This window comes from Lacerta agilis, chromosome 15, assembly GCF_009819535.1.
Source record: "Lacerta agilis isolate rLacAgi1 chromosome 15, rLacAgi1.pri, whole genome shotgun sequence".
NCBI classification, from domain to species: Eukaryota; Metazoa; Chordata; class Lepidosauria; order Squamata; family Lacertidae; genus Lacerta; species Lacerta agilis.
This window is the reverse complement of record NC_046326.1, coordinates 42,283,460-42,310,243: the sequence shown is the minus strand read 5'-3', so window position 1 is coordinate 42,310,243 and position 26,784 is coordinate 42,283,460. Positions and strand designations below refer to the sequence as shown.

The window sequence follows — 26,784 nt, the reverse complement described above, 5'->3', positions numbered from 1 at the left end:
GCTTAGGGGAGGACCCTTGCTGGGCTGAAGGCACCAGAAGCCACACAGCTGAGGGAGAGCTCCAGCAAGGCCCTTTCCCAGCTTTCCCTGGGAACACAGGAAGTTGACTCATACAGTGGGACCATTGGTCCATCTAGCTTGGTATCATCTGTAGACTGGCTTCCCGTCATTCCCAGAGACGTCGGGAATGGGACCTTGGGCTTCCCACAAACAAGGAAGATGTTGCGCTGCTGAGGTGCAGCCATTCCCCAAAACAGACCATTCTTCCATCATACTCAGGACTGGTGACACTGACCAGCAGTGGCTCTCTGGGCTTCAGTGGCTCTTCCAGCCCTGCTAGGAAGCACTGTTGGGGACTCATGGGACAAGAAAGGAGATTCCGGCTAAACATTAGGAAGAACTTTCCGACACTGCAATGGGTTTCCCCTGCAGGGGGTGGACTCTCCTTCGTTGGGGGGTTTTAAGCAGAGGTAGTAGGACAATTTGTCCAGGCTGCCTTAGCTGAGATTCCTGCATTGCTGGGGATTGGACTAGACAACCCTTCCAACTCTACAAGTCTATGATTCCGTGACTGAATCTGGGACCTTATGCATGCAAAGCTAGGTCCTCATTTCCTTTGGGGGGGGGGGTTCAGTTTTCAACGCTGCAGGACAGAGCACCCACCTCAAGCTGCTGCTTAAGGCTGAACACCTCGGCGATGAGCATGTCCTTCTCGCGCCCCAGCTTCTCCCGGCCCAACTTCTCGCGATGGGCCTCTTCGTGGGCCTGTGAGAGCTCGCTGTCAAACCTGTGGGTGAGAGAGACACATGCGCAACTCATCTGTGTTCTGCTGGCTGAGGATATCTAGCCTGCTCCCTCTGCCACCTGGGCTGCAGCAACAGCTGCCTTCCTTCCTTCCTTAGTGCAACAACATCTGCTGCACGTTTAATTTAATATAAATATGTATATGTTGCTGTGGAGGGGGGCGGTGTCCGTCGAAGCAGCTCTCAAATGTAATTTTTTTAAAAACATGAACAATAAACTGAAATTAAGAACCAACAACAGCTTCACTAAAAGCAACACAGCAGCACCATTAAGAAAACTCCGCAGACAAGGCAAAAACAAGAGCATGTCTAATTCAACAGAACAATTGTGGTGGTGTTTTCTGAAGGACGGGAGGGCAGAGTTTAAGCAAGACTTCCAGGGCCTGTGCGCCAGTGAAGGTCTTGCTCCACATTCCCACAAACTGTGGCTCAGATGGTGGCAGGACATGGAAGAGCCTCGGCACTCTATACTGAGGTCCAGCTGGGAACTGGCACTACTAGGTAAGGGAAAGAGGCTGGGAGGCCCCTGGGCTCCATCCTGCTCCCAAGAACATCACAACTATTAACATTAAACTATGGAACTCCCCTCCACAGGAAACAGTGAGGGCCAACAACTTAGATGCCTTTAAAAGAGGATTAGACAAGTTCATGAAGAAGAGTGGCTATCTGCTGCTTCTGAATACCGGTTGCTGGAAACCGCAGGAAGGGAGATCGCTGGGATGCTCAGGTCCTGCTTGCAGGTTTCCTGGTGAGAACAAGATGCTGGACTAGAAGGGCCACTGGCATGATCCAGCAGCCCCTTCTTATGTTCGTAAATCGGGAGCATGACGGCGCCTGTCCTTGAAGCAGGGCCCTTGCCGAAAGAAGCTCATTCGGGCCCAATCCATAAACTGAGAACGTCGGTTTGGTTTTTCTCCTTTAAACTCCTCCTCGACTTCATTGGGAGCTGCTCACCTGCATCTGACCTTATCCCAGCAGCCGGAAAAGCAGTAATTTTGCTTTTTTTTAAAAGTTGTTTTTAATGAATTGCTAATACTTCCATTTTTTTGTGGGTGCTAGAACCACAATGGCTTGTTTCTGGAGAGAGCTGAACAGAGCCAGTGTTTATTTCTGGTATTCCGAAGTGTGGGAACTTGCTTTATTAGGGAAAGCGCAACCCACAAGCTATGCGCTTCCAGGGGAAAATGTTGAAAAAATAAAATAAAATTGCAGAGGTTTGCTATGCTTTTATTACATATGTCAATAGGGAAGAACACAGTCCATCATCTCCCTCTGCTTATCAATGGATTTGGTTGATTCATTAACGTTTGATATTATCACTCTCTAAGATTCACCCCACAGGATTGGGTTTTATCCCATGTTTAAAAGCATACTCGGACTTTTACTTTGATTGTACCAGCCTGGTATGTGTGTGTGTTGTTAATGAGGTTAGCTCAATAAAAAGAAAGGGGGGGAATTAAAGGGTTTCCTCATAAAAGCTGAATTCTGCACTTGCTATTGAACTGACTGCATGGCGGAAGACCTGACTGATGGGTGGCTCTGGAGGCAAGCCTGCTCCCACCTCGCTGTTTTGAAATGCGTACACAGAGCCCCGGCACGGCCATGAGGAGCTCGTTTCGCCTCCTTCCCGCCCCCCTACCTCCCTCTTGAAGCTTCCGCCTGCCACCCGCCTGCCACCCGCCTGCCACCCGCTAGCTGGGTCCCCTGCCAAGAGCCTCCCCCCCACCCCTCTCTGCTTTAAACCTGCTCTCAGCTGGGGGCCTCTCAACTCCTCTGTTTACAAGCCTTTAATTTCCACCAGAAGAGCCGCAAAGCAGGGAGCAAATTGCAGAGAATCCTCCCCGGTGCCTTCCCTGAATTGCTAATCGAAAGATCCTGCCTGTTATTGTCGGGGAGCTGGGGGGGGGGGAATTAAGAGAGGTGTGGAGGATGCAAGGTGTGTGGGAAGGTGGGGTTAAGGGCTTGCTGGCAGAGAGACAGTGAGCAGAAAAGTCAATGAAGATGAAAGTCTGCACAGGAAAGGAGGGCTACCAAGCACGCACATGCACACACAGCGTTCAGCGTTCCTGCTGCGTCTGGGGCCCAGCTAGCCTAGGATCCTGTTCTCACAGTGGCCAGCCACATGCCCCAAAGGAAAGTACCAAAGCGGGACCTGAGCCTCACGAAGGAGGCTAAGGATATGGGTGGATACTAGCCACAATGGCTGTGCTCTCCCCCCACTTTTGGAAGCAACATTTCTGCTGAGAATCTCAAGTGGGGAAGGCGCTGTTGTGCTCAGGTCCTGCTTTCAGGCTTCCCCCTGGGAAATCTAGCAGACCACAGGATTCCGGGCCTCATCCATCAGGACTCTTCTGATGTTTATGGGTGGCGCAGCAGTTACAGATCAAATCAGGGAAGGCTTGAGTTCAAATCCCCGCTCGGACAGGGAGGGACAGGGAGAGAGACTGTCCCCAGCTAACAACCTTGTAGGGTTGTTGTGAAGATAACACAGGGTAAGTTGGGCTAGAAAGTGGCCTTAAAACAAAAAGCAGCATCACCATAGATGCTGGAGGTAAAGACCAGAAGAGGACCTGTTGCCTCTCCTGCCCCACTTGTGGGCTTCCCGGGGCTAGCCCCAGCTGGAACCCAGAATGCTGGACGATGTGGAGCCTTGGCCTGAGGCAGCAGAACTCTTTTATTCCCTCTGTCAGCCATGCAACAGTTAGCCAAACTCAAATGCCTGGTATGTGGGGCTTCAGATGAACCCCACGGGGTGTGTGAACCCCACTGACTAGAGCCACCCAGGGGCCCTGCCCTACATCACCGGAGGCCTCAAGGACCCTCTCTTGCAGGGCGAGAGAAAGCCACAGCGGAGCCGGCACAAGCTCCTCTCCAATTTCTATCCTTGGCTCCGTGGCAAAACATCAGTGTCGCCCGCCCATTTATTTCGTGACCCATGTTAAACGTCCAGTCAACTAATCCCCATTCTTCTTCGCGCCGAGTAATAAATAGCGGCATTAACGCGGGCTCTGCTCTTCGGAAATTGAAATTAATTAGGTTGATTCTCTCACTCGCTGGGTCTCTCTCTTTTCTTCCTCTCTCTTTCTGCCGTGTGATCATTACCATAATGAGATGAAAGCGTCTCCACTGCTTAATAACATTTTTTTTCCTTAGGAGAGGAAAAAAAGTGAGCGGAGTCTCGTAATGGGAGAGGAGACGGTGAGGAAAGGAGAGGGCGGAGGGATGGAGGGCACAGTCCTGGCTCTGATGCTAACGGCTCTCCAGACAACTTCTCAGTTCCTTAATTGCTCATCATTAGATGGCACTACCTGGATTTGCAGCAAACAGTTTCTCCTGGGGAAGGAGCAGAGAAACCTCCACATAGTTAAACTGTGGAACTCACTCGTAAAGGAGGCAGCGATGGTCACCAACTTAGACGACAGCTTTAAAAGAGGATTAGACCATTTCGTGGAGGAGGAGAGGGCCATCAAAGGCTCTGGGTGGCTCTGCTCTGCCTCCATGGCTGGGTAGGCAGCCACGCCTCTGACCACCAGTTGCTAGAAACCACAGGGAGATTGCTCTGATGCTCAGGTCCTGCTTGCAGGTTGCCCACACTGGAGGACAGGATACTGGACTAGGTGGGCCACTGGCCTGATCCAGCAGGTTCTTCTTATGTTCTTGACGGTCAAATTAGCACAATGCTGAATTCCATCCAATAATTAAAATTACACATCACTGGGCTGGGGTGAATGGACCTAGGACTGGACTTCCTGGGCTGCATTGCTGAGCTGCGCTCGCACCAACACACTCCAAGGCAGATGCTACAAGGGGACGTGAGAAATGTGTTCCTACAGAACCAGACTGAACAGAAAGTCAACTGGGCTCTATTGGCGGATCAGCTGGATGGAAGAGGCAATGTGGTGCAGTGGTTAGAATCCTGAACAAGGACCTGAGGGACCAGGGTTCAAACCTTCCCTTGGGCGTAAACCCCACTGGGTGACTTTGGGCCAGTCACTATCTCTCAGCCTAGCCTACTTCACAAGGTTGTTGTGAGACTAAAATGGGGGGGGGGGGAGAAGTGTGTACACCACCTTGAGCTCCTTGGAGAATAAACAAACAAATAAAATGACCTGAAGTACGGTCATACCTCTGGTTACATCCACTGCAGGTTGCGTTTTTTCACATTATGAACGTGGCAAACCTGGAAGTTTTGCTGACTTTTCAGGGTGAGAACGGCACCCCAGAATAGATCATGTCTGCAACCCGAGGTACCACTGTAGATGAAACATGGGTTTCTGACTCCCAGATTGTTTCACAATAGGTCCCTGGACACGTTCTCAGGTCAGATGATGACGCCACCTTGCTGAAGGTCTGGGCCCAGTCAGTGCCTGGAGGGGGGAGACCACCTTGGGACTCTCCCCCCCCCCCCAGCACTGCATACTGTTTTGAGTGTCATAGTGACGGATGTGAGAAACATTCCAAATAAGCAAACAAAGCAAAAAGAGGCCTCCCACACCCAAAGCCCCTTCCCCTGCTGGAATTCCTGATTTGTGCTAAGACTAGATCTGTATTTTGCACATGGAGGCCACCACAGTCTGCAGCTGGGAAGGTGCAACTGGGAATTGGCAGCGTTCTGCAACGGACCCCGCCATCAGCACCACTGGGCTGCTCTTCCGCCCCCTGCTGCAGTCAGCAGGCCTTGGGGATCTGGTAAGCCTCCCTTACAAGACTCCTGCCCAGCGACTGGCTCAAGGCCCTCCCCGCCACCCGCCCCTCACCTGCGCTGCTTCTTCTCCAGCTCGTGATTGCGGCCTTGCTGGCCTTCCAAGTGCAGCTTGGTGTCCTGCAGCTCAGCCGTCAGCCGCTGGCACTTCTTCTTCAGCGTCTGCAGGGCACGCTGGCTCTCCTCGCTGTCCGCTTGCAAGTCGGTCAGCTGTGAAGGGAAGAGGGCCGTCAGAGGACCTGGGAGAAAAGCCTGGCTGCTGGGTCAGGCCAATGGCCCATCTAGTCCAGTGTCCCTTTCTCACAGTTGCCAACCAGATGCCCCAGAGGGAAGTCCACAAGCAGGGCCTGAGCGCAGCAGCCCCTCTCCCGTTGCTGTTCCCCATCAGCTGGTATTCAGAGGTAGACTGTGCCTGGGCATGGAGGCTCTGCTATCACAACACATCTCCTTAAGAAGAGACTAGCTGCTGAGTCAGGCCAAAGAAGGCCCATCTAGTCCAGTATCCTGTTTTCACATTGGCTGATCAGATGCCCTTTATGGGAAGCCAGCAAGCAGGACCCAAGCACAAGAGCTCTCTCCCACTCCTGCAGCTTCCATCAAGTGGTATACAGGAGCATTGCTGCCTCCTATGCCCTTTTAAAATGTGGGGGGGGTGTTGGGGTTGGGGGGTGTTATTGGGTTGTTGTTTTTATTTTGATTATCTATTTTGTGGTTTCATATTCTGATTTTATTCTGTGAACCGCCTCAAGACCTGCGGGTACAGGGCAGTATATGAATTCAATAAAAATAAATAAATAAATCCAACCATAGAGGCAGAGCATAGCCATGGGTGGGTTTGGAGGGTACTGGACGATTGGCCTAGCCCAAATTTCTGCCCCTCCCCACACAATCCCCTGACCCCAAAAACCCTCTCCAATCCAATCTCTCTCTCTCTCCCTCTCACTTTCTCTCTCACAAAAGATTTAATATGTGCCACTACCAGACAGCAAGTGGATCTCCCAGTGTGTTCACAGAGCAAACCGTTCCCAGGAGAATCAAGATAGCATCACGGGCCACATGACACAGGCCACTGCAATGGTCAGCCTGTTTCCTTCTTCCCTACGTGGTACCCAAGTCTGGCCAGAAATCACCCCCCCCCCCCATTTTAGGAGGAAAGAAGGGAGGGTTGTGGGACTCGTTGTGCAACGGCAGCTAAGTTGCTACACTGTGCCAGCAGCCGACACACCATGCCCATAAAAGCAGAGGCGGCAACGCAAAACAGTGGAGGGTGCTTTTAAAAACTTAAATGAAACGGACGACCGGACAAAGGACCTCGCAAGAGCACACAGCTCCAGCCAAATAGTCACAAGTTGTGGCAGAAAAGGGTGGGAAGAGCAAGGCGTCCTGGGAAATTGAGAGGGGGTGTGTGGTTTGGCAGCACAGAGGAAGGGGCTGCCCGGTGGCCAGCGCATCAAGGTGTGCTGAAGGGAGAGGGAGGAGGAGAGAGAGAGAAAACTCACCCGTCGCTCCAGCTGCCTCTTGCCCTGCTGCTCCACCTCCAGCTTGTCCTCAAACTCCTGCTGCAGGCGCTTCTTGGTGAAATCGATCTCGCGGACGGCGCGCTCGTACTTCAGGCGCCACTCGCCACCTGCAAGGAGAAGGAGGCAGAGATGGAACCGAGGTTAGGCGGCCAAGGATGAGCTGGGAGGAAAAAACTCATCCTTCTCCCTGAGCCACAGACACAGGCGACTACAAGTTTCACTTTGTGGAGCAAGAACTTGGTGGCAGATGGGTTGGGTTCAGAAATGAAAACGTAAGGACATCAGACGAGTCCGGCTGGATCAGGCCAATGGATCCTCTAGTCTAGTGCCAACCAGATGCAGGACCCAAGCACAAGATCACTCTGTCCCCCTGCGACTCACAGCAACTGGCATTCAGAGGCATAATGCCTCTGATGGAGGTGACAGAACAGAGCCATCATGGCAAGTCGCCACTGACAGCCTTGTCCTCTATTAATCTGTCAAATCTAAACACTTACGTTTCCAGACCAGCCTCTCCAAACCATGAGGACTAGTAACTTAACTTTAAACATGAGACCAAGGCTTGAGTTATCTGAAATCTGTCTGTTTTGCATAATTCAGGCTACTGCCAAATAGGATTATGTATTTTGTGGTTTTATATTCTGAATTTATTCTGTGAACCGCCCTGAGACCTGCAGGTATAGGGCGGCATATAAATTCAATAGAAAGAACCTGAGTAAGGACTGGGGAATGGACAGAGAATGGGGGATCTGGACACAGCCAAGACAAGGAGCAGGGAATGTGAATGTTTTTTAGGGTGGCCCACCTGAGTCATCGTCGTCCATCTCGCCGTTGAGCTCAGCGGCCCGGATGAGACGGGCCTCCATCACCTCCATCTCCATGGAGTCCATCTGCTTCTTAAGAGCATCATACTTGGCCTGGAAGGCGGAAGAGGCAAGCCACTTCAGAACAGACAAGGGGCCGGCAAGGCTGCTGCCCTGACCCCACTTCACCAGTGGGGCAGATCCCGCTGAGATGCTACTGTGCAGGAGGAGGACAGGTGGCCAAAGGCAGGGCTGAGATCAGATGGGCCCCAAACATTATTACTGCATTATTCAACTGCTTTTTACATCCATGCTAAGGCAATTCACAAATGATTATAATAAAAAATAGCTAAAAATAGTTTTTAAAGGGGAACAAAGTGAACACCTTAAGGCAGGGAGACATCCAGCTGAGAAAGCTTGTCGGAGCAAAAATGCCTGCAATGGTTTCTGGAGAGTTCAGATTGTGGGCGCCTGTCGTGTCTCGACATGGATCCTGTTCCCCAGAAGGGAGGCAGCCGCACTGACAGCCCTGCTCTGCGTTGCTGCAAAGTGGGCTTCAGATACTTTGGGGACACATGGTGGGAGTTTGCAGCAGCTGGAGGCTGGCAGCTTCAGCAAGCAGGCAGAAGCCCAAGGCTGCTTTCTTGTGGGGATTTGTTTCCTATTTATTGCTATGTCTGCGTTCACCCAATGAGTTCACCTCAGGGACCTCCCCTGCGCAGAGGTCAAACGCTCAAATCTCCTGTGCGCTCAGGACCACCACTGCTTTCCAGAGGGAGGAGAAACGTCAAGCAGAACCAAACCCAGAGGCAGCATTCAGAAGAAGGCTGAGCTGGCACCCCAGGGCTGATCTCTGGGGGGGGGGGGGAAGCAAAGTCCTCTGTGTTTTATTTTGTTTATTCTGCCAGGTTTGTAAAGCCATTTCTATGCTGCTTTTGATGGCTCTTTTGTTATTAAATTATCCCTTTGGGAAAGTACATTATTATCATCTCCAGAAGCCACCTTTGGAAACTTCTGTCAAAGGGCAGGGAGACATGTGCTCATAGAATTAGGCCTCACCCACCCAATATACATTTAAAGCCCTATCATACCACTTTAAACCGTCATGGCTTCACCCAAAGAATTCTGGGAGCTGTAGTTTGTTGAGGGTGCTGAGAGTTATTAGAACACCCTCCACTTCCTTCTTGGAGCTACAGTTTCCAGTATGGCTTAGCAACCAATCCCACTTCACAGGGAACTCTGGGAAATGTAGCTCCGGGAAAGGGAACAGGGGGTCTCCTAACAACTCTCAGCACCCTTAAACTACACACCCCCAAATTCTTGGGGGGGGGAAGCCAAGACTGTTTAAAGTAGCATGATATTGACTTAAATGTATGGTGCAAATGCGGCTTCAGTGCCACGCAGGAACCCAACTGATCTGGCACAGGAAGCTGAATGACAACCATGGAGTCTTTCTTTGGGGTGGCTAGATTGGCTTGGGACTGAGGGACACTTGCTTAAGCCTGCCCCCCTCCCTGGACTCTGCCCCACTTGGCTGACCTGCAGATCTTTCATGTCCTTCTCTGCTCGCAGCCGCTCTGCCGTCTCAGCGTCCAGGAGCTGGGAAGCGGATTCTCCCGTGTTCCTCTCGTCGGTCAGTTCTGAGCTCAGCTCCGAGATCTGGAGATGGGGGAAGTAGGTGGCAGGGATGGGATTTTGCACACTAATTCCACTAATATGTGCCCTTTTAATGGACACTTTACACTAGTTTATGCTTTTCTAGCGCACATTCCTTGGCTGGAGACCAGCACTGGAAAATTTGGATTAGGGTAGGTTCACTTTGAAATGCAAAATTATTTGAATTTCTTCCCCTCTCCCCCCCCCCCCATCCCTGCTGGGGCATGACCTGATCTAAAGTAGGTCACGACAGTAACTGCAGCAGTACCCCCATCACCACCACCCTGCAAATACGTGGTATAAACAAACCAACAAAGAAATGGCTCTCCGGCTGCCTGTCTGGGTTAAAGGTGTGTCTGCAAAGGCTGGATCCTGCTGCACTAAGTCCTGGGTTGCTGCGTGCAGCTCCCGACTTGGCTCTAAGGATCCTAGATCCTCCTGCCCTACACCCTGCTTCCGTGCAGCTCCTAGCACACGCTTCCGGGGCTGGAACTGAAGGCACGTTTAAGAGACGAGAGCTGGGGGGTCCCGGGAACCACCTCACCTTGCTCTCCAGGCGGTCGCTGCTGAGTCGCAGTTCGTTCCTCTCCTTCTCCACCTTCTCCAGCCGGCTCTTCAGCTGCTGGATTTCCTCCTGTTCAGAAGGCAAAGGCAAGGTCAGGCCAAAGGCTGTCCTCCAGCAGCAGGAGCAGCTACCAAGTCCCAAGAGTCCCTGCCTTGGGATTTGGAGCCGCAGCGTTAATCAAGAGAGGAAGACCTGCTTGGATCCGTGATTGTTATTATGACCATCTTCAGAAGTATTGTTTGAATTTATATCCCACCTGCCCTGCCAACTAAGTCCAGGGAGGCAAACACACAAAAGACGGAACCATTAAAGTATATTTAAAACGTTTCCGATTCAGACGCAGAACGGCATGCAGAAGGACGCCAATTAAAAAGGATCAGGGAGCAGGTGGGGGAAAGACCCTTCCCTGAGACTCTGGGAAGCCTGTGTGTTTCATCCAAGGATAGAGACAGACCTGAGCAACAGGCCAATTGTTTCTTTAATCTCCAGACAGGGAAATGAGCCTCTGTGTGTTTCTCCCTCCCAAAAGGCCTTGGGGCAACCTGAAACCTGCCCTGCACCATCTAAGCCTCACCTGAGTGTCTGCTGCCTCCTCCCTCAAGGCTCTCACAAGACGCAGGCTGGTGGCTTCACCACTAGACAACTTCCTTCCTCACCCCGCTCCTTTGATTTGTTTACTAACTAGCCTGGGATTAAGAGTTCTGGAGGAGGACTCAGAAGCTTGCACACTATTTGGTGATGTTTTAGCAGCTCTAATGTGGAGTTGAAAAAAGAAGTCCCTGCTGCAATGATCCTCCAGTTAAAATACCTTGCAAGTAGGGAAGACCTCAGACACTTCTGGTGCTCTGCCCACTTTTGGCAGGCAAGATAATTGCTCCTACGCAGGTCAGGGTTAGGGAACCTCCAAGCCTCTGAATCTGGCCCAAGAGGTCATTCCAGGCACACCCATCTGTCAAGTCACCTGGATGTCACAGGATGTCAGGTACAGAGAGCCATTATCCCTGACCGAGATTAGAGATAAGGGGGACTCTTCTCTCCAATCTCAGCACTGCAGCCAACTAAGCTCTACTCAGAGTAGACCCACTGCAAGTAATGAGCTTCAGCTGTGTCTATTACCTTCAGGTCTACTCTGAGTAGGACTAGCATTAGACGCAACACTTGGAGCTAAACAACACAGAGCTAAGACTGGAGATTAATCTCTGTTTCCTTTGATGGTAAAAGGCAGCGGCAGCAGGAGAAGCTTATCCTGATCTCAGTGCTGGACAGCGCCAAGATCAGAGATAAGCCTGTGCTTGCTCCCAGGCTTGAAATTTGAATCACCGGGCATCATACAGGTGGCCCCGCCCACCTGTTAAAAAATGGCCTGCTTTTGGATGCGGAGGGCGGGCTAAAAAGGCTTGTCCACCCCTGGTGTCGGCAAAAGCAAGTCTTGCATGTGGACACGATGCCAGACAATAAACCCCTGGGAGGCAAGGTGGGATATAAATGTAATAACAATAACAGTCCTCCCTGAAAGCTTGGAGAGCTTCTGCCAGTCAGTGTAGGCAACACTAAGCCAAGTGGACCAATCACCGGACTCAGCATAAGGCTGCCCCCCCCCCACCACCCCGAGATCATACGCACATCTTTGCCCCTGATCTGGTCCTCTGTGAGCTGAACTTCGATGAGAGGCCTGACGGTGGTGAAGAGTTTCCACCAGGGCCAGTTCTTCACCCCCTTGTTCTTCTTGATGTTCTTCTGCACGCAGCGGATGGCCAGGTCTTGGATCTGAATAATTTGGGGGGGGGGGAGAAGAGGAGGAGGAAGAGGAGGACACCTGGTCAAGACAACCCCCCTGGAAACAGCAGTAGAAAACCCCCCACACACACACACACACACACTTCCCCAATGGGAGGCCTTGGCCTGTGGATCAGTGTGGTGCAGTGGTTAGAGCATCAGACTAGGGCCTGGGAGACCAGAGTTTAAATCCCCACTTGGCCACTGGATTTGCCCCTGGACCAGTTCCTGCCTCCCTCAACCTCACCTACCTCGCAGGGTTGTTGTGGGGATTAAAAGAGGAGTGGGGAAGAAGAAGAAGAAGAAGAAGAAGAAGAAGAAGAAGAAGAAGAAGAAGAAGAAGAAGAAGAAGAAGAAGAAGTTTGGATTTGATATCCCACTTTATCACTACCCAAAGGAGTCTCAAAGCGGCTCACATTCTCCCTTCCCTTGCTCCCCCACAAGAAACACTCTGTGAGGTGAGTGGGGCTGAGAGACTTCAGAGAAGTGTGACCAGCCCAAGGTCACCCAGCAGCTGCATGTGGAGGAGCGGAGACCCGAACCTAGTTCCCCAGATTATGAGTCTACCGCTCTTAACCACTACACCACACTGGCTCCAACTGGGAGAACTGTGCATGCCACCTAGAGCTCCTTGGAGAAAGAGGTGGGATACAAAATGCAATAAGATACAAAACAAATTGAAAGCCTAAGGCGAGGGTGCATGTGGGGTGCTCCTGAACTCTTCTGCAAGAGAGATGTCAGGGAGAGTCAGAGAGGGAGAGAAGAGAATCTGCAGGCAAGAAAGGGAGTTACACTTTCCCATCTTAAAATTAGTCATCATTCCGTCTCCTTTATTACTGTTTCCCGCTAGCAAAGCAGCCACCCCCCCCCAACCCCAGCCATAAAGCCTAATCTTGCCGAAAACATTGGGCCCGCTTGGCCGTCTCGTTTATGCACTCGGTAATAAGCGGAGGAGCTGACACAGCTCTTTAATCTGCACGCTAACGGCCTCTGCCCGCCCTGCCGCTGCAAAGAGCTCCGCCGCCCACCCCCACCCCCAAGCAAAACAGGAAATCTCGGTCGCGGAGCTGCTTGCTTTGCGTGCAGAAGGTCCCTGGTTCAACCCTGGGGGGAAAGACTCTCTGCCTGAAACTCTGGAGAGCTGCTGCCAGTCAGTGTAGACAACACTGAGCTAGATGAAGCTGAAAGCACGATTATGGCAGCTTCACATTTAAATCAGCTCTTTATTCAGAACCATGAGGACTGGAATCTTTTTTTTTTTTTTAGGGGAAGGGCTGCAGCCAAGTGGTAGAGCCACCTGCTCTATATGCAGAAGGTCCCAGGTGCAATTCCTGGCAGCATCTTCGGGGTGGGGGTGGGGGGCTAGGAACCTCCTTCCTGCATGAAAGCCCAGACAGCCACAGCTACCAGTCAGTGGAGGCAATCCTGAACTAGATGAACACATGGGTGTGATTCAGCCTAAGGCAGCTTCTGATGTTCCTACGCTCCACACCATCCCAACCCAACGGAGAGAGACAAACTTGTCCCTCTGTTCTAGAGCCCCTGTCAGATTCCTTCCCCACCCCCAGGACTCCCTTCCCATGCCTGGAGGAAGGTAGACTTGCCCTCCTCATCCTCTCCTAGGGATGGAGGGGACCCTCACAGCCACCCCCAAATGTCATGGAGATGTCTCTACGTCTCCCTCCACAAACATACACACACAGATATAAAAATGCACAGAGAGAGACAGACAGACTCCATACCTGCTAGAGGATTAAAGATCCCTCTTCCCCAAACTTGGGGAGTTCCCAGCTGTGCTCTGTGCAGAGCTTGCAATCCTGGGCCTCTGCCCAGTGCCTGTGGGAGGCACAGCTGCCCATTTTAGGCCAAGCAAGGAGGCCGCCAACATGAGACGTAAACGCAAGAGGGGTGGCAAGGGCGGGATGGGGGGAGTGAGTGAGTGAGTGTGTATGTGTGCATATAAAAGACAGAGACATGGAGGCAGGCTGACACTAATTCCCCTTCCTCCATCCCCCCTCCTGGACTTCTAAAGGCTCCCCCTGCCCCCGCCCCCAGAATACCTTTCTCTTCTTGAACTGCTGGCGTGCAAGGAAGCCCCGACAGGCTGCCTGGAAAAGCGTGAAGTTCCTGCTCATCTGCTTGTCCCGCTGCTCCTCCAGCTTGGGCAGTGTCCCTGCCCGGAAAAACACCTTTTCGAGGGGGGTGGGAGAGAAGACGGGGGGAGAAAGTGGGAAGGTTAATTCACAGCGCCCCATTCAAAACCATGAGGCCTAGAATCTTTATTTTTAGGGGAAGAGCTGCAGCAGTAGTAGAAGAAGGTCCCAGGTTCGAGTCCCACTGGCATCTCCAGGTTGGGCTGCAAGAGATCACTGCCTGGAAGGCCAGAGAGCCACTGCTGCCAATCTGGGCAGACAATGCTGAGCTAGGTGGACTGTTGGCCACTGGGCCCATCTGGTCCAGCATCCTGTTCTCACAGTGGCCAACCAGATGCCCTTAATGAGAAACTCACAAGCAGGAACTAAGCACAACAACACTCTCCATGGAAGAAGAACTTACATTATTTGGTTGTTATTGTGTATGCTCTGGGTTAGGGTAGGATATTTAATTGTATATCTGTATGTTGTTATATATTGAAAGAATTCCACAAATATATATATATATTTTAAGGAGGGCAGGGGAGAATTACCCCCCTCCTGTGGCTCCCAATGACCAGTATTGAGTATTCAGAGGCATCACTGCCTCTGACCATGGAGGCAGAGTGTAGCCACAGATCCTGCAAGTTCTGCAGCCCTCCTTGCTTTTGTTGAGGGGGATTTGGGAGCGAACCACCCAGTGAGCTGCCCAGCCTCTGCTCTGAGCACCACCAGGGGCTCATTTCACTTTGGAACTTTCGAAAGGGGGTGGGGAAGGAAGGCAGGGAAGTGCGAGCAGCCCAGCTCAGCCAAGCCTGCCCTCCGCTCACTTTGAATCCACAGGCTCCCGGAGCGTGCCGAATTGTTGTGACAAACCTTCGCTTCCTCCTCCCCTCCCACGCCGGGCAAGTCTGTCCCCTCGCATTAGCCAGCGGTGAGGCAGCCGGTAGTGGCACGGCTCTGACCGAGTTGCAGGAGAAAGAGATGAACCAAAAGCAGCCCAGAAACTGGCACTGAAGCAGCTGCATCCTCTGCCCTGTGACACTGGTGGCTCCTGTCCAGCGAGGTACCAAGACACACACACACACACACACACACACACACACAGCTCGGTCCTAAGGGCAAGTCATGCCAGACTGTGCATATTCTAGAAGGGTGCAGAGGGGGAAGGCAGAGAATGTAGTTCCCAACCATCTGCATTTCTGTTTGCAAAAAAGATAAATGTTTCTAGGCCCAATCATTTATTTATTTATTTATTATGCGTCCTTCACTGTAAGGTCCTGGGTTTTTTTTTAACAGCACGAAAAAACAATATTGAAAACAATTTACTGCAACTTGCAACCATTCAAATAAGATGAGTCCTAAAAACATACACCTCATGTGTCAAATGCCAGGGGAAAGAGGTGCGCATTCAGGATTTGCCGAAAGCTGTATAAGGAAGGTGCCAGATGCACCTCTGTGAGGAGGGCGTTCCACAGCTTAGGGGCTGCCACAGAGAAGGCCCTCTCCCCCTGAGCCACCAGCAGCCAAGCTTCTGAGGGCAAAGGCACTGCCAGACGCTTGCTGCATTTTGGACAAACTGAAGTTTACAAGTCATCTTCAAGGGCAGCCCCACATAGAGTATGTTGCAGTAGTCTAGCCTGGAAGTTACCAGAACATGGAGTAGTCTGACAAAGTCATGCTCCAACACACCGAGGGGCGACCATTCCTTCTGACTCAGCCCTTAAGTCTTGTTCCAGCCACTTCTCTGCAGGCTCTGAGCATCAACTGATTCTAGGGCCTTGCAAATAAGTGTGCCTTTGCCCACACAGATCGGATTTCTCCGGACACCCCTTCCCAATCCTCCCACCTGGAGGGGACACAGCCTGGCCACAGACCCTTCCCCAGCCCCCTCCCCCCAAGTGAAGAGAGAGGCCCCGCCCTGAAAGTGCACAGGTTGGTCTTACCCGGCTCAAGCCCATGTGGAAGCTGCTCTTCTCCAGTTCCAGCGACTCCAGGAGCTCCTCCACAGCCTAGGAAAGAAGGGGGGGGAGGCGCATCAAGCACCAGCAACCATATTAGCAGAGGGCATGCTGGGAAGTGTAGCCAATAACTGGAGACCAGCTGCAGAATGCCAGCTTTCCATGCAGTTCAAGGGCAGCTCCAGGTGTGGTTGGCAGAGGCTGCTAACCAAAACCCAGTGGGGGGGGGGCTCTGCCGATCAGTGTAGACAACACTGGTCTGGATAGCCTAACAGTCTGGTTTTATATAAGACAGTTTCCTGTTTGGGTTTTGTTCTTGTTTCCATTATGAATTTTGTGTTTTTATCTTCTATTTTTATGTTGTGAACTGTCCTGAAATCTACGGGTGAAGGGCAGTATACAAATTTCATTAATATTAATAATTTCGTAAAATTTGTATGTTGCTCTTTAAAAAAAACTTATTAAATGGGCAAAAAATGTTATAATATACAGACAGAGCAGTGGGAACATGTGTGGACCAAGAGGCATTATGATCTTAAAGGGAACTTTTCCTGGGCATCTATTTGGAATGTATATTGGTGTTTCAAGTGTTTTCTTGAAGGCAGCTTCCAACGTAGCTGCGCTGCTCCCCACCCCTAGACAGGCAGCACAGGACCCTATTAGTGCCCAAAGAGTTCTGGGCCCGTTTCCTGACTGTCCATTGCACATGCAGCCGCCCCCACCCTCCCACCCCCCACTTCTCCGCCTCAATAGCCTACATACATACCCGCCTCTCGTCTGTGACGATGTAATTGCGCCCGTGCTTCTTGGTCAGGTGAGGGGCCAGGATGTCAAAGCGCCGCCGGAACTCTGCAAAGACCATGTGGTCAGGATAGCCTGTGGCACAGAAGCAGAGAGGGGCGTTAATGGAGCATGGCTGGAATGGGCAGAAGAGCACGGAGCGCAGGGGAAACGATACTAGAACTCAGGGTCATCCAGTGGAGCGGAATGGGTGAAGATTCGGGACTAGACAAAATAAACGTCCCCCCCCCCCCCGGTAGTGCATTGTTAACCTATGGAACTCCCTCCCACAGAAGGCAGTGACGGCCACCAACTGGGATGGCATTAAAAGAAGATTAGAGAAATTCACAGTAGGAAGAAGACAGATGCTCACAAACAGATGACCAAGATGACAGCGTGAGCTTGCTGTTTGCATCTAATACCTAGTAAAGGTGAAGAATAAAGGGACCCCTGACCATTAGGTCTAGATGCGGAGGACTCTGGGGTTGCGGCGCTCATCTCGCTTTACTGGCGGAGGGAGCCGGCGTACAGCTTCCGGGTCATGACTAAGCCGCTTCTGGCGAACCAGAGCAGCGCACGGAAATGCCGTTTACCTTCCTGCCAGAGCGGTACCTATTCATCTACTTGCACTTTAACGTGCTTTCAAACTGCTAGGTTGGCAGGAGCTGGGACCAAACAATGGGAGCTCACCCCGTCACAGGGATTCAAACCGCCGACCTTCTGATCGGCAAGCCCAAGGCTCTGTGGTTTAACCCACAGCGCCACCCGCATCCCTAGTAGACTAAGGTAAACTGCTTCTGTACATAGAGGCCCCACTATACGAATTCATGGCTGTAGGTTAATCATACAAGTTTTAAAAGTACATACAGGTTTTAAAAATATCAATTTCTCTGAAGCACAGAATAATATTCTGTTTGTGTGTCACAGCCGGCATCATCTTAGAACACATCAATACATCTTTATTTATCCAGGTTTTATGGCCAATTGTTTTATGAAGTTTTTATTCTGCTGGTTTTAACTGCTGTCTGTAATATATTACTATTTTGTTCTGAATTTTCTCTCTGGGCTCCCTTTGGAGATATTTGCATGCCATCTACTGCCCAATTATAAGTTTTATTTTTCAAGCACAAACATGAAAAGAAGCAACAGGAATTCTCTGCCAAAAGATTCTCTCGTGGCTTTTTCAAAGACTCTGATACATACCACCAGCTTCTTCTTTTTTTAAAAAAAAGCCTTAAAACATCACAAAATTAGAAATACAGAAAAGCCAACACTTAAAAAAAAAGGTTAAATGTTGTCGCCCTGCTAATAACCATATCAACAGGAAACAACAACCCCCCCCCAATCTTTCATGAAGATGCACAAAAGGAACTACAACTTCAGCACAACGCAAGAAAACAAAGCCACGGGGATTTTCTGCCGAAAACATTCTCCTGCGGCTTTTTGAAAAAAGACTTTTCAAATATCTTAAGGGCTGTCACATGGAAGACGCAGCAAGCTTGTTTTCTGCTGCTCCAGAGGGTGCGCCCCGAACTGACGGGACTCAAATTATCAATGGCTACTAGCCATGATGGCGATGCGCTGCCTCCACAGCTAGAGGCAATGATGCTTCCAAACGCCGGTTGCTGGAGATCGCGGGAGGGGAGGGGGCTCATGTGAGGGTTGACCACAGGCATCTGGTTGGCCGCTGTGAGAGGAGGAGGCTCCACTAGATGGGCCTGATCCAGGAGGTTCTTACATTTTTAAAGGAGATTCCAACTGAAATGTAGGAGGAATTTCCCGATGGCAAGAGCCGTCCGAGAGTGGAACAGGCTCCCTTGGAAAGTGGTGGGCTCTCCTTCACTGGAGGTGGCCATCTGTTCAGGAATTTTAAACTATTACCCCTGCACTGCATGGGGTTGGACTAGATGACCCCTGGAGTTGCCCTCCCAGCTCTACAATTCTATGACTCATTGGAGATTTTTGAACAGAGGTCAGATGGCCACCTGTCTGGGGTTTTCAGGTTGCGATTTCTGCATTGTAGGGGGGTTATACTAGGTGAGGTCCCTTCCAACTCGACACTTCTGTTATTCTAGTATACACAGAGAAAGAGAGAGGGATGTGCAGAGGAGAAAACAGGCATCACCCAAACTCTTCTGCACTGCAGGGGGTTGGAGTAGACGACCCTCGGAGTTCCCCTCCCAACTCCACAATTCCATGATTCTGCGGCTTTAGTAAATACACGGCAGCCTACAGTGCAAACCAGAATGCACGTCTCCACATTTAACAAGGAATATATGTGCCTCTGACAGCACCAAACGCCGAGGGTAAAACACAGACGCACACCGACACGAGGGAAGGGATTAGGTGACCCAGCCTTTGCTAGCTAACTTCTCTGGAGCTCCCATTCAACCCAAAATCAGTAGACTGACGGAGGATTGGTCCGCCCCACACTCAAATTCCAAATATGGCCACGAGGAGGGAGAGGAGGCTCCCCCTGGCACGGAAAAAGTTGGCTGGCATACTGAGATCAGCCAGGGAGTCATTTGAGACACAGAGCAGGAGAACGACCCACCCCTCCCCAAAGGCCTCGCTATAAGACGGCGCTCAGCGTGTCAATTGCCATCTTTGGTTGTGCAGCAGCTCTCTGGGATGGGGGGGGGGAGGATAAGCTTTAGCTCGCAAGGTGCGGCGGCGTTTGATGACAAGCAACACCCCCAAAACTGAGACTTGCAGGAGGCAACCGTCCAGGGGTGCAGAGCCTATTTAGAAACAGAACGACATTCGCAGGCAGCACCTCAGCTAACTTCTCATTTCGCAGTTAAGAGTCTAAACACCGGATTAGGGCTCGGATCTCCAGCGGAGATAAAAGCTCGAGTGCGCAAGAGAAACAGACGGTTCCCCAGAAGCAGGGAGGGAAGAGCAATGGGAAGCTGCCTTACACTAGGCCAGACGTGTTCGTCTAAGCCCTGTATTGCCTACTCTGACCGGCAGCGTCTCTCTGGGGGAGCTTAGGCAGAGAGGGGGCTTCTCCGTCACTTGTAGCCTGGTCCTTTTATAAAGCCAAGGGGCCTTCTGGGTACAAAGAATTTGCTGCTCCCCTAAGCCAAGGACCAGGGGCGGCTGGTGCCCATTGGGACAGGTGGGGCGAGAGGCAGGGACAACTCATGCTAGTTTTGTCCCCAACCTCCCTGTTGACTTCTACAAGGGCTAATCCTGAGACTGGGGAGGAGGAAGTTGACAAGCAGTTCCATCTTCTGGGTTGGTTTTAAGGCAGATGGGGCTGGGGGTAGCTTAGGGTTGAATGCCCCAATTGCCCAAATGGATCAGCCTCCCCTGCTACTTCCCTGTAGCTTTTTTGGTGGTCCTGTCACTGAGAATACGGGAGGCTGGATTAGATGCCCGTTGCCATCTCTTCCTAGTCTTTGTCAGCACACAGTTGGTTGGCCTTTGTCTGCCTTGGGAGGCAATGGAGGAGTGAAGAGAAACTGTTGGAAGGTTATAGCACCTGCTGCAGCTGTAGAAGCCCATACAGGAGAGACTTGTTCTGTTGCAGCTCTGGCAGAGGAAGGTGCCCGGTTGTGCTACTGCAGATGTTTTAAAACTACACTGGTACCTTGGTTTAAGAACAGCCCTGTTTACGAACTATTCGGTTTACTTAACTCTGCAAAATTGGAAGTAGTGTCCCGGTTTGCGAACTTTACCTTGGTCTAAGAACGGAATCCGAATGGTGGAAGGGCACCGGCGGTGGAAGGCCTCATTAGGGAAAGCGCGCCTCGGTTTAAGAACAGTTTCAGTTTAAGAACGGACTTCCAGAACAGATTAAGTTTGTAAACCAAGGTACCACTGTATATTGTCAAAGCTATGTGCAAAGACAATAATGTCCACTTACAACACAAAGAACTCATAACCCATCTACTCTCAGCATCCAGAAACATCATAACCAGACACTGGAAAGACCTGTCAGGAGTAAACATGGACCAATGGTACCAAGTAGTATGGGAAACAGCCCTACTAGAAAAACTAACCAGTAAGCTGAAACTGACACAGGGACAAACAGAAGAAGACACCTTCACCCCGGTATGGTTCCCCTTCATCACACACACAGCCCAACAAGACAATGACAAAAATCTACCGACAGCATACAAATCAATATGGCTAACCTGACCCAGAACACCCACCAACCCCACTCACACAGGAAACCAAAGATCACCACAGCCAACCACAAATGAACAATCACACCCCACGCCAACCACCGCCAAAGGAGCACAAGTGAACAACAGAGAACCTACACAAACAACGCTGACACCAAACCCTACTCATAGCAAGTAAAAAAGAAACATCGTCACCCCACCCCACCTATCTCCCCATCCCACCCACCTCTCTCCCCCTTTTCTTCCTAATGTCTCAACAACAAAAACTGATTTGTAAAAATGTTATATGGAAAAATACGAGAGAGACATTGCACTACTTTGTAAATCAAGAAAATATTTAATAACAATATTTTTTTTAAAAAAGAAAAAGCTATGTGCAAAGATTCCTTCCCACCCCCAAAAAAAATCTCCCTTCAACTCATGGTGGAGTGGGGAATGAGTTATGGCCTGATCTCTCATTGAAGCAGACAGACAGGAGCTACACCCCAGGCTGGTAGAGGCTCTGCAGGGAGATTCTGCAACACGTCACTGACACAATAAAAGTGTCAATAGTGGTGGGTGTGCCTTCCGCATTCTGCTTTATTAGTAGCTCTGCAATGTTTCTCCAGTGCTATTGGCATCTGGAGGGACGCTCACACAACTATGGCGCAACAGAAAATAAGCCGGTGCATTTTGGGCATTAAATGTTACAGGATTCCAGGAGGAAGGTACAGGGTGAGTGTGGATTGGCAATAAAGCAGTATGGGTGCCCCAAACCGCCTGCAGGCACAAACACTACTGAAAGCGGGATAGTGGATAAGTGCCCCGATACCGTCATGAATACCATCCTGAGTGCACCATTTTGAAAGACATCCGGAAGGTCCCAGGGTTGTTGCTGTTATTGCTATGATGATGATTATTATCACATTAATGACCTGTCCTTCACCGTAAGGCCCCTGGGCAGGATACAGTGTTAAAACACAGTATTAAAAGCAATTACAAACAATTTACAATTATAAAGATAAGATGGGTCCTAAAACCATGCACCACAGGTGTCAAAAGTCAGGGTAAATCTCTTCAGCAACCTCCGGAAGCTGCACAGTGGTGTCAGGTGCACTTCTGTGAGGATCAAGCCCAGGGGTAAGCAACCTAAGGCCCGTGCGCCAGATACGGCCCAATCGCCTTCTCAATCCGGCCCACAGATGGTCTGGGAATCAGTGTGTTTTTACATGAGTAGAATGTGCCCTTTTATTTAAAATGCATCTCTGGGTTATTTGTGGGGCATAGAAATTTGTTCATTATTATTTTTTTCAAAATATAGTCCGGCCCACCACATGGTCTGAGCGACAGTGGACCGGCCCACGGCTGAAAAAGGTTGCTGACTCCTTATCAAGTCCCACAGCTGAGAAGCCACCACAGAAAAGGCCCTGGGCCACCCCCCTCCAAGCCTCTGAGCATGAAGAAAATACCCTTCCGCAGATCTCAGCACCCAAGAGGGTCCGTAGGGCTGAAAGAATGACGGTTAAGCCCCTCATTGCGTTTGCACCAGGCCCTCTGAGGAAAGCCTGCAATGGAAGCGGGGGGCTGCCCCATAGCTCCCCACCCCTCCTCCCCTGCACAGCGAGTCCCTCCTTGTTGAAAAGGGGTCCATCCACACTGCTTCCCCCCTCCTCCCGGCTTGGGGCGCGGCACGTGCCCACCTACACTCCCACCCCACCCCACCCGCAGGCAGAGGGAACTAGAATGGATTCAGCTTATTGACTGTATACGGATTGCAATTAAATTTATGGGCAGAGATAGCGATGTTGATTCTTCAGGTCTTAATTAATCATCAGCACCATCGACCAGAGCAGCACGGCCCCCTCCCCTCCCCCACCATGCCATTGATCTTGGGCGCTGCACACAAACATTGATCTTGCTTCAGAGCACTAACAACCTGGTTTTGAAATAATAAACACCAATTCCCCCGCACATCTTTCGGAAGGCTGAGTACAGGAAGGCGCTTGTTCTGGAGTCTTCCCAAGGAGCAGGGGCGGAGGGGGATATGGACGGAAGCTGCCACTTGTGGTTTGAGGAGCAGGGAGGCAGGAGGAATGGACTACTGGCCACAGTTCAGAGGCAAGGAAAGGCGTGTTTGTCAGGGCCACAGGTTTGCAAAAGCATTTCTTTTCCAGGTGCCAAAGAACAGTTCTGCTTCCCTGCAATCATTGCAAATCACACATTTATTTGCATTGCCCTCACCTGCCCTCAATTGTGCAAATCTGATTGGCTATGGAGCATCATCCGGTTTACTACATGATCCCTGACTAATAAGAGGAAGAAGCTGCAACAGCGAGGGTTGAGTCAGATGGAAGAAGGAGAAGATCCACAGATTTCCAAGTGCTTCTCAGGGGACAACTCCAACTGAATGTTGGAAGTGGAGAACTTTCAGGTGAGGCCCAGGTATTCTCCTTCTACCTTTCTAACCCCAACACATGAGCATGTGGCCTACTGTGCCTTCAAATCTCCCACAGATGAATGAACTACCCTGCAGCCCCAGCAGGATGTTTTTTCAGGATATCCAGCCTCATAGCAGGGGGTGGAACTCACAAGAATTTCCACTTGTGCAATGGGGCTCCCCTTCTCCCCTGTATGCCCTGCACCCTCCCCAAACAGCCCCAGAGAGTAGGGAAAGCCTCTAGAAGAGATTTAGGGGGGACATGGCAGAGAGGAGAAAGGGGGCAATCCTGTGGCACAAGTTGAACCTTAGAACAAAAGCAGAGCCTGCCTGCTGGATCAGGCCACTGCCCCACCTAGCCCAGCATCCTGTTCTCACAGTGGCCAGTCAGATGCCCCAATCAGAAACCCTCAAGCAGGATTCAAGCACAAGAGCCCTCTCCCTGTCTGCCTTTTCCAGGGACTGGTGTTCAGAAACATCGCTGCTTCAGACTATGGAGGCAGTGCATGGTCGCCACCCCCCTCCTCCTTGCCCTGGTGGGATGCTCACTTAGCACGCCATTGGATACAACCCAGGGACTTCATTACAGGCGGGGGCAGAGCGACGCCTTCCACAGCACATGCCCGCAGGTGATCACAACACAACTGCTCCGAGGAGGGGGGGTTACCAACCTTGGCGGTACATCCGAAGGGCATCGAGGAGCCGGGAGCCCCGGATCTGGGCCCTCAGCAGGGGTATGTCCAGCTGCATGAGGCCAGCCTCGCAGTGCTCCCCATGCAGGTCCAGCTCGCTGGTGCTCACTCTCCGCGTGCATAGCCCTCTGGAGTCCCCGCTCCAGCTGTCCGCCTTGGGCAGGAAGCAGTGCACAAAGTGGAGCTTGGACTTCTTGAGGGTGTCGATCAGCGCGTCCTGAAGGGAAGGGGGGAAGATGGGGAATTAGTTGAGGGCATCTGGGATGGGATGGATCAGCCCTCTCTGCAGACCCCAGGATCCAGCTAAAGGGATCTGCAGAGGGCCGTGAGTGTGCTTGTGTGTGCTCCGAGTAGCCTGATCTGATGTGGCAGATCAGGTGGCAATCATGCCAAACTCAGTCAACCAGTAAGGGGGCAACTGCATCAGCTCTGCTGTAACAGGCCAGCTCCACCAGTCCTCCTCTCCCTCTACTGTCGCCCAGAAGCACCCATTGCAGCAAACTTCCTCTTTCCCCTTGTGTGTCATGCTTTTTAGACTGTAAGCCTGCAGGGACAGGGACAGTCTTGTTTTATCTGGCTGCATGTAAGCTGCTCTGGGAGCCATTTTGGCTGAAGAGCAGGATACCAATGCTCTAAGTAAGTAAATAAATGACAATCACAGGTGTTTGCAAAGGCAGAGGAAAGGCCCTTTTGATCTTGCACCAGGAAAGGGACATCTCCTCTGCCAATGCAGCTACTGAGTCCCCTCCTAGGAACAGATGCTTCCATGGCACTGGGCTGCCTCAGAACAAGCGGGGGGGTCAGATACTGAGGCAAGCAGGCCCTGCAGGGAAGAAGTGATCCACGCCAGCCTCTCCCGAAAAGGCTCGTCTTCATTCTCTCAGCGTCTCCAAGGCCAGCTCAGTACTGGGCGACACTAAAAACCCCCGCAGTGCTTCCTTCTGGGCACACACAGAAAGGCACCTGCTCAGCCACAGGGCCAGCTATGGGGACTCACCACTTGCAGCTTGATCTGGATGCAGACCGACTTCTTCTTCACGGCTGCCACGCCCGTGGTGAAGGTCTTCCGCATGCTTGTGGCCCTGCGCAAAGCCAGCTGAGAGCCTCCTTCCAGGCCAGCGATGGACCCGGACAGCACCATTCCTGTCCCAGCTCGGCCTGCGAAGAGGCTGCTGATTATTTTCCTGAGGAAGAGGGCAGGAGAGGGAATCAACACCACGGAGCCAAAAGCAGCAGCAGCTAGCGGCGCAACTCTCTTCAAGGCCGTTGGGATGAAGCTGCTTTGGGGAAAGCGACTCCAGGCTGCACCAACCAGCAGAGGGAGCACTAGATAATCAGGGACAGCCCTGCTTCAGGTTAGGTGAGGAAAGGAAAGGGAAATAAGACCTGCTCTGGGGAAAGAGAGGGGCAAGAGTAGCTGGGGGCCAGCATCTTCATGAAGATACCAGAGTGGGGTTAAACTAAGGTCACCAGACGTCCCCATTTCCCAGGGACAGTCCCCGGATTTACAAATCAGCCCCCTGACAAAATCCATCTATTTAGTAGGAAGTTGAAAAGTGTCGCCGGATTCATTGAAAAAAAATCTGGTAGCCTTGGGTTAAACACATATACAGACATGCGAAGATGAATGAAACAAGCACTTCTTCTTAGACTGGGACAGACTCCCTACCTGAAACCCAGTCGCTGTCAGTCAGTGTGGACAATACTGAGCCAAATAGACCAAAGTAAACGATTCAGCAAAGGGCAGCTTCCTATACAGTGGTACCTCTGGCTATGCACACCTCCGGTTGCATATCCTTCAGGATGCGAATTCAGCAAACCCGAAAGTATGTTTCTGAGTTTCGCTGCATGCGCAGAAGCGGTCCCTCCGGTTGCGGAAACCTCGGGATCCGACCGGAGCTCCGGAACGGATCCCGTCAGCAACCGGAGATACCACTGTATTCATCAGCATGACAACACCTTGCTTTATTTTTAGGATAAGGCCACAGCTCAGCGGCAGAGCCCCTGCACTGTAAGCGTAAGGTCCCAGGTTCAATCCAAGGAGTCTCCAGGGAGAATTGGCAGAGAGCCCTACCTGAAATTCAGGAGAGCTGCTGCCTAAACCTAACCCCTAACCCCAACTCTAACCGGTCAGGACAATACTGAACTGGATGGATCAAGTGCACTTTCCTATGTTCCTAAGAGGCACAGGCATACAGCATCCTGCATCCCCAGTGGACAGGTGTGTTAAATAAAACAGGGGCTTGGCTTTTCCGTAACTGCAACCCTTTCACACCTGATTTGGGGAGGAGAGAGAAAGCACTAATGTCTCATAACAAATGTAACTGATCTGTAGAAAAGACTTTACAAGCTGAAAAATGAGACAATGCACAGACTTTTGTAAACCAATAAAATATTTAATAAAAACTATAATGTATTTTTTTAAGGGTAAGAGGAGGGAAGGAGGAAGGGAGAGGAGGGGTGACACAGAGAGAGCAAAGGAGGGAGAGAGAGAGAGAGAAGATAATGTGCTTGCAACTTACTTCTGAGACTCCTGCAGGAGAGTCAAGGTGTTCTGGGATGCAGGATTCTGCCTGACATAGTTCAGCCAGCCTGTGGTGTCATATTCCACCCAGTTGGTGCCATAGCTGTGCCCCAGGAAGAAGTGCCGTGGCCTACTGCTTCGGAGCAGCGGGTTGTGCCCTGCAAAGAGAGAAGGCAAGGCACAAACTGTGAAGCAGGCTGCTCCTCACTCACATCTGGCCTCTGCCTGGATATGCCCAAAATCAGACACTGCTGTAGGTCCGGGACTAAGAGAGGGTTCTACCCAACGCCCTGCACTAAATGTAGGCTTAAGGGTGCCTGC

General features: G+C 51.3%; 1 protein-coding gene across 1 annotated transcript in view; it reads right to left on the bottom strand.

The window, feature by feature from the left end:
* Window positions 1–26,784, bottom strand: part of MYO18A (myosin XVIIIA) — a 141,145-nt gene that overhangs the window by 34,200 nt on the left and 80,161 nt on the right. Inside the window, 13 exon segments of the mRNA XM_033171487.1 lie at window positions 664–787; window positions 5,561–5,715; window positions 7,005–7,132; window positions 7,831–7,942; window positions 9,368–9,487; window positions 10,029–10,118; window positions 11,673–11,816; window positions 13,886–14,014; window positions 15,904–15,969; window positions 16,685–16,794; window positions 23,919–24,156; window positions 24,937–25,123; window positions 26,462–26,621. Of these exon segments, the coding sequence (XP_033027378.1) occupies window positions 664–787; window positions 5,561–5,715; window positions 7,005–7,132; window positions 7,831–7,942; window positions 9,368–9,487; window positions 10,029–10,118; window positions 11,673–11,816; window positions 13,886–14,014; window positions 15,904–15,969; window positions 16,685–16,794; window positions 23,919–24,156; window positions 24,937–25,123; window positions 26,462–26,621 (1,763 nt within the window).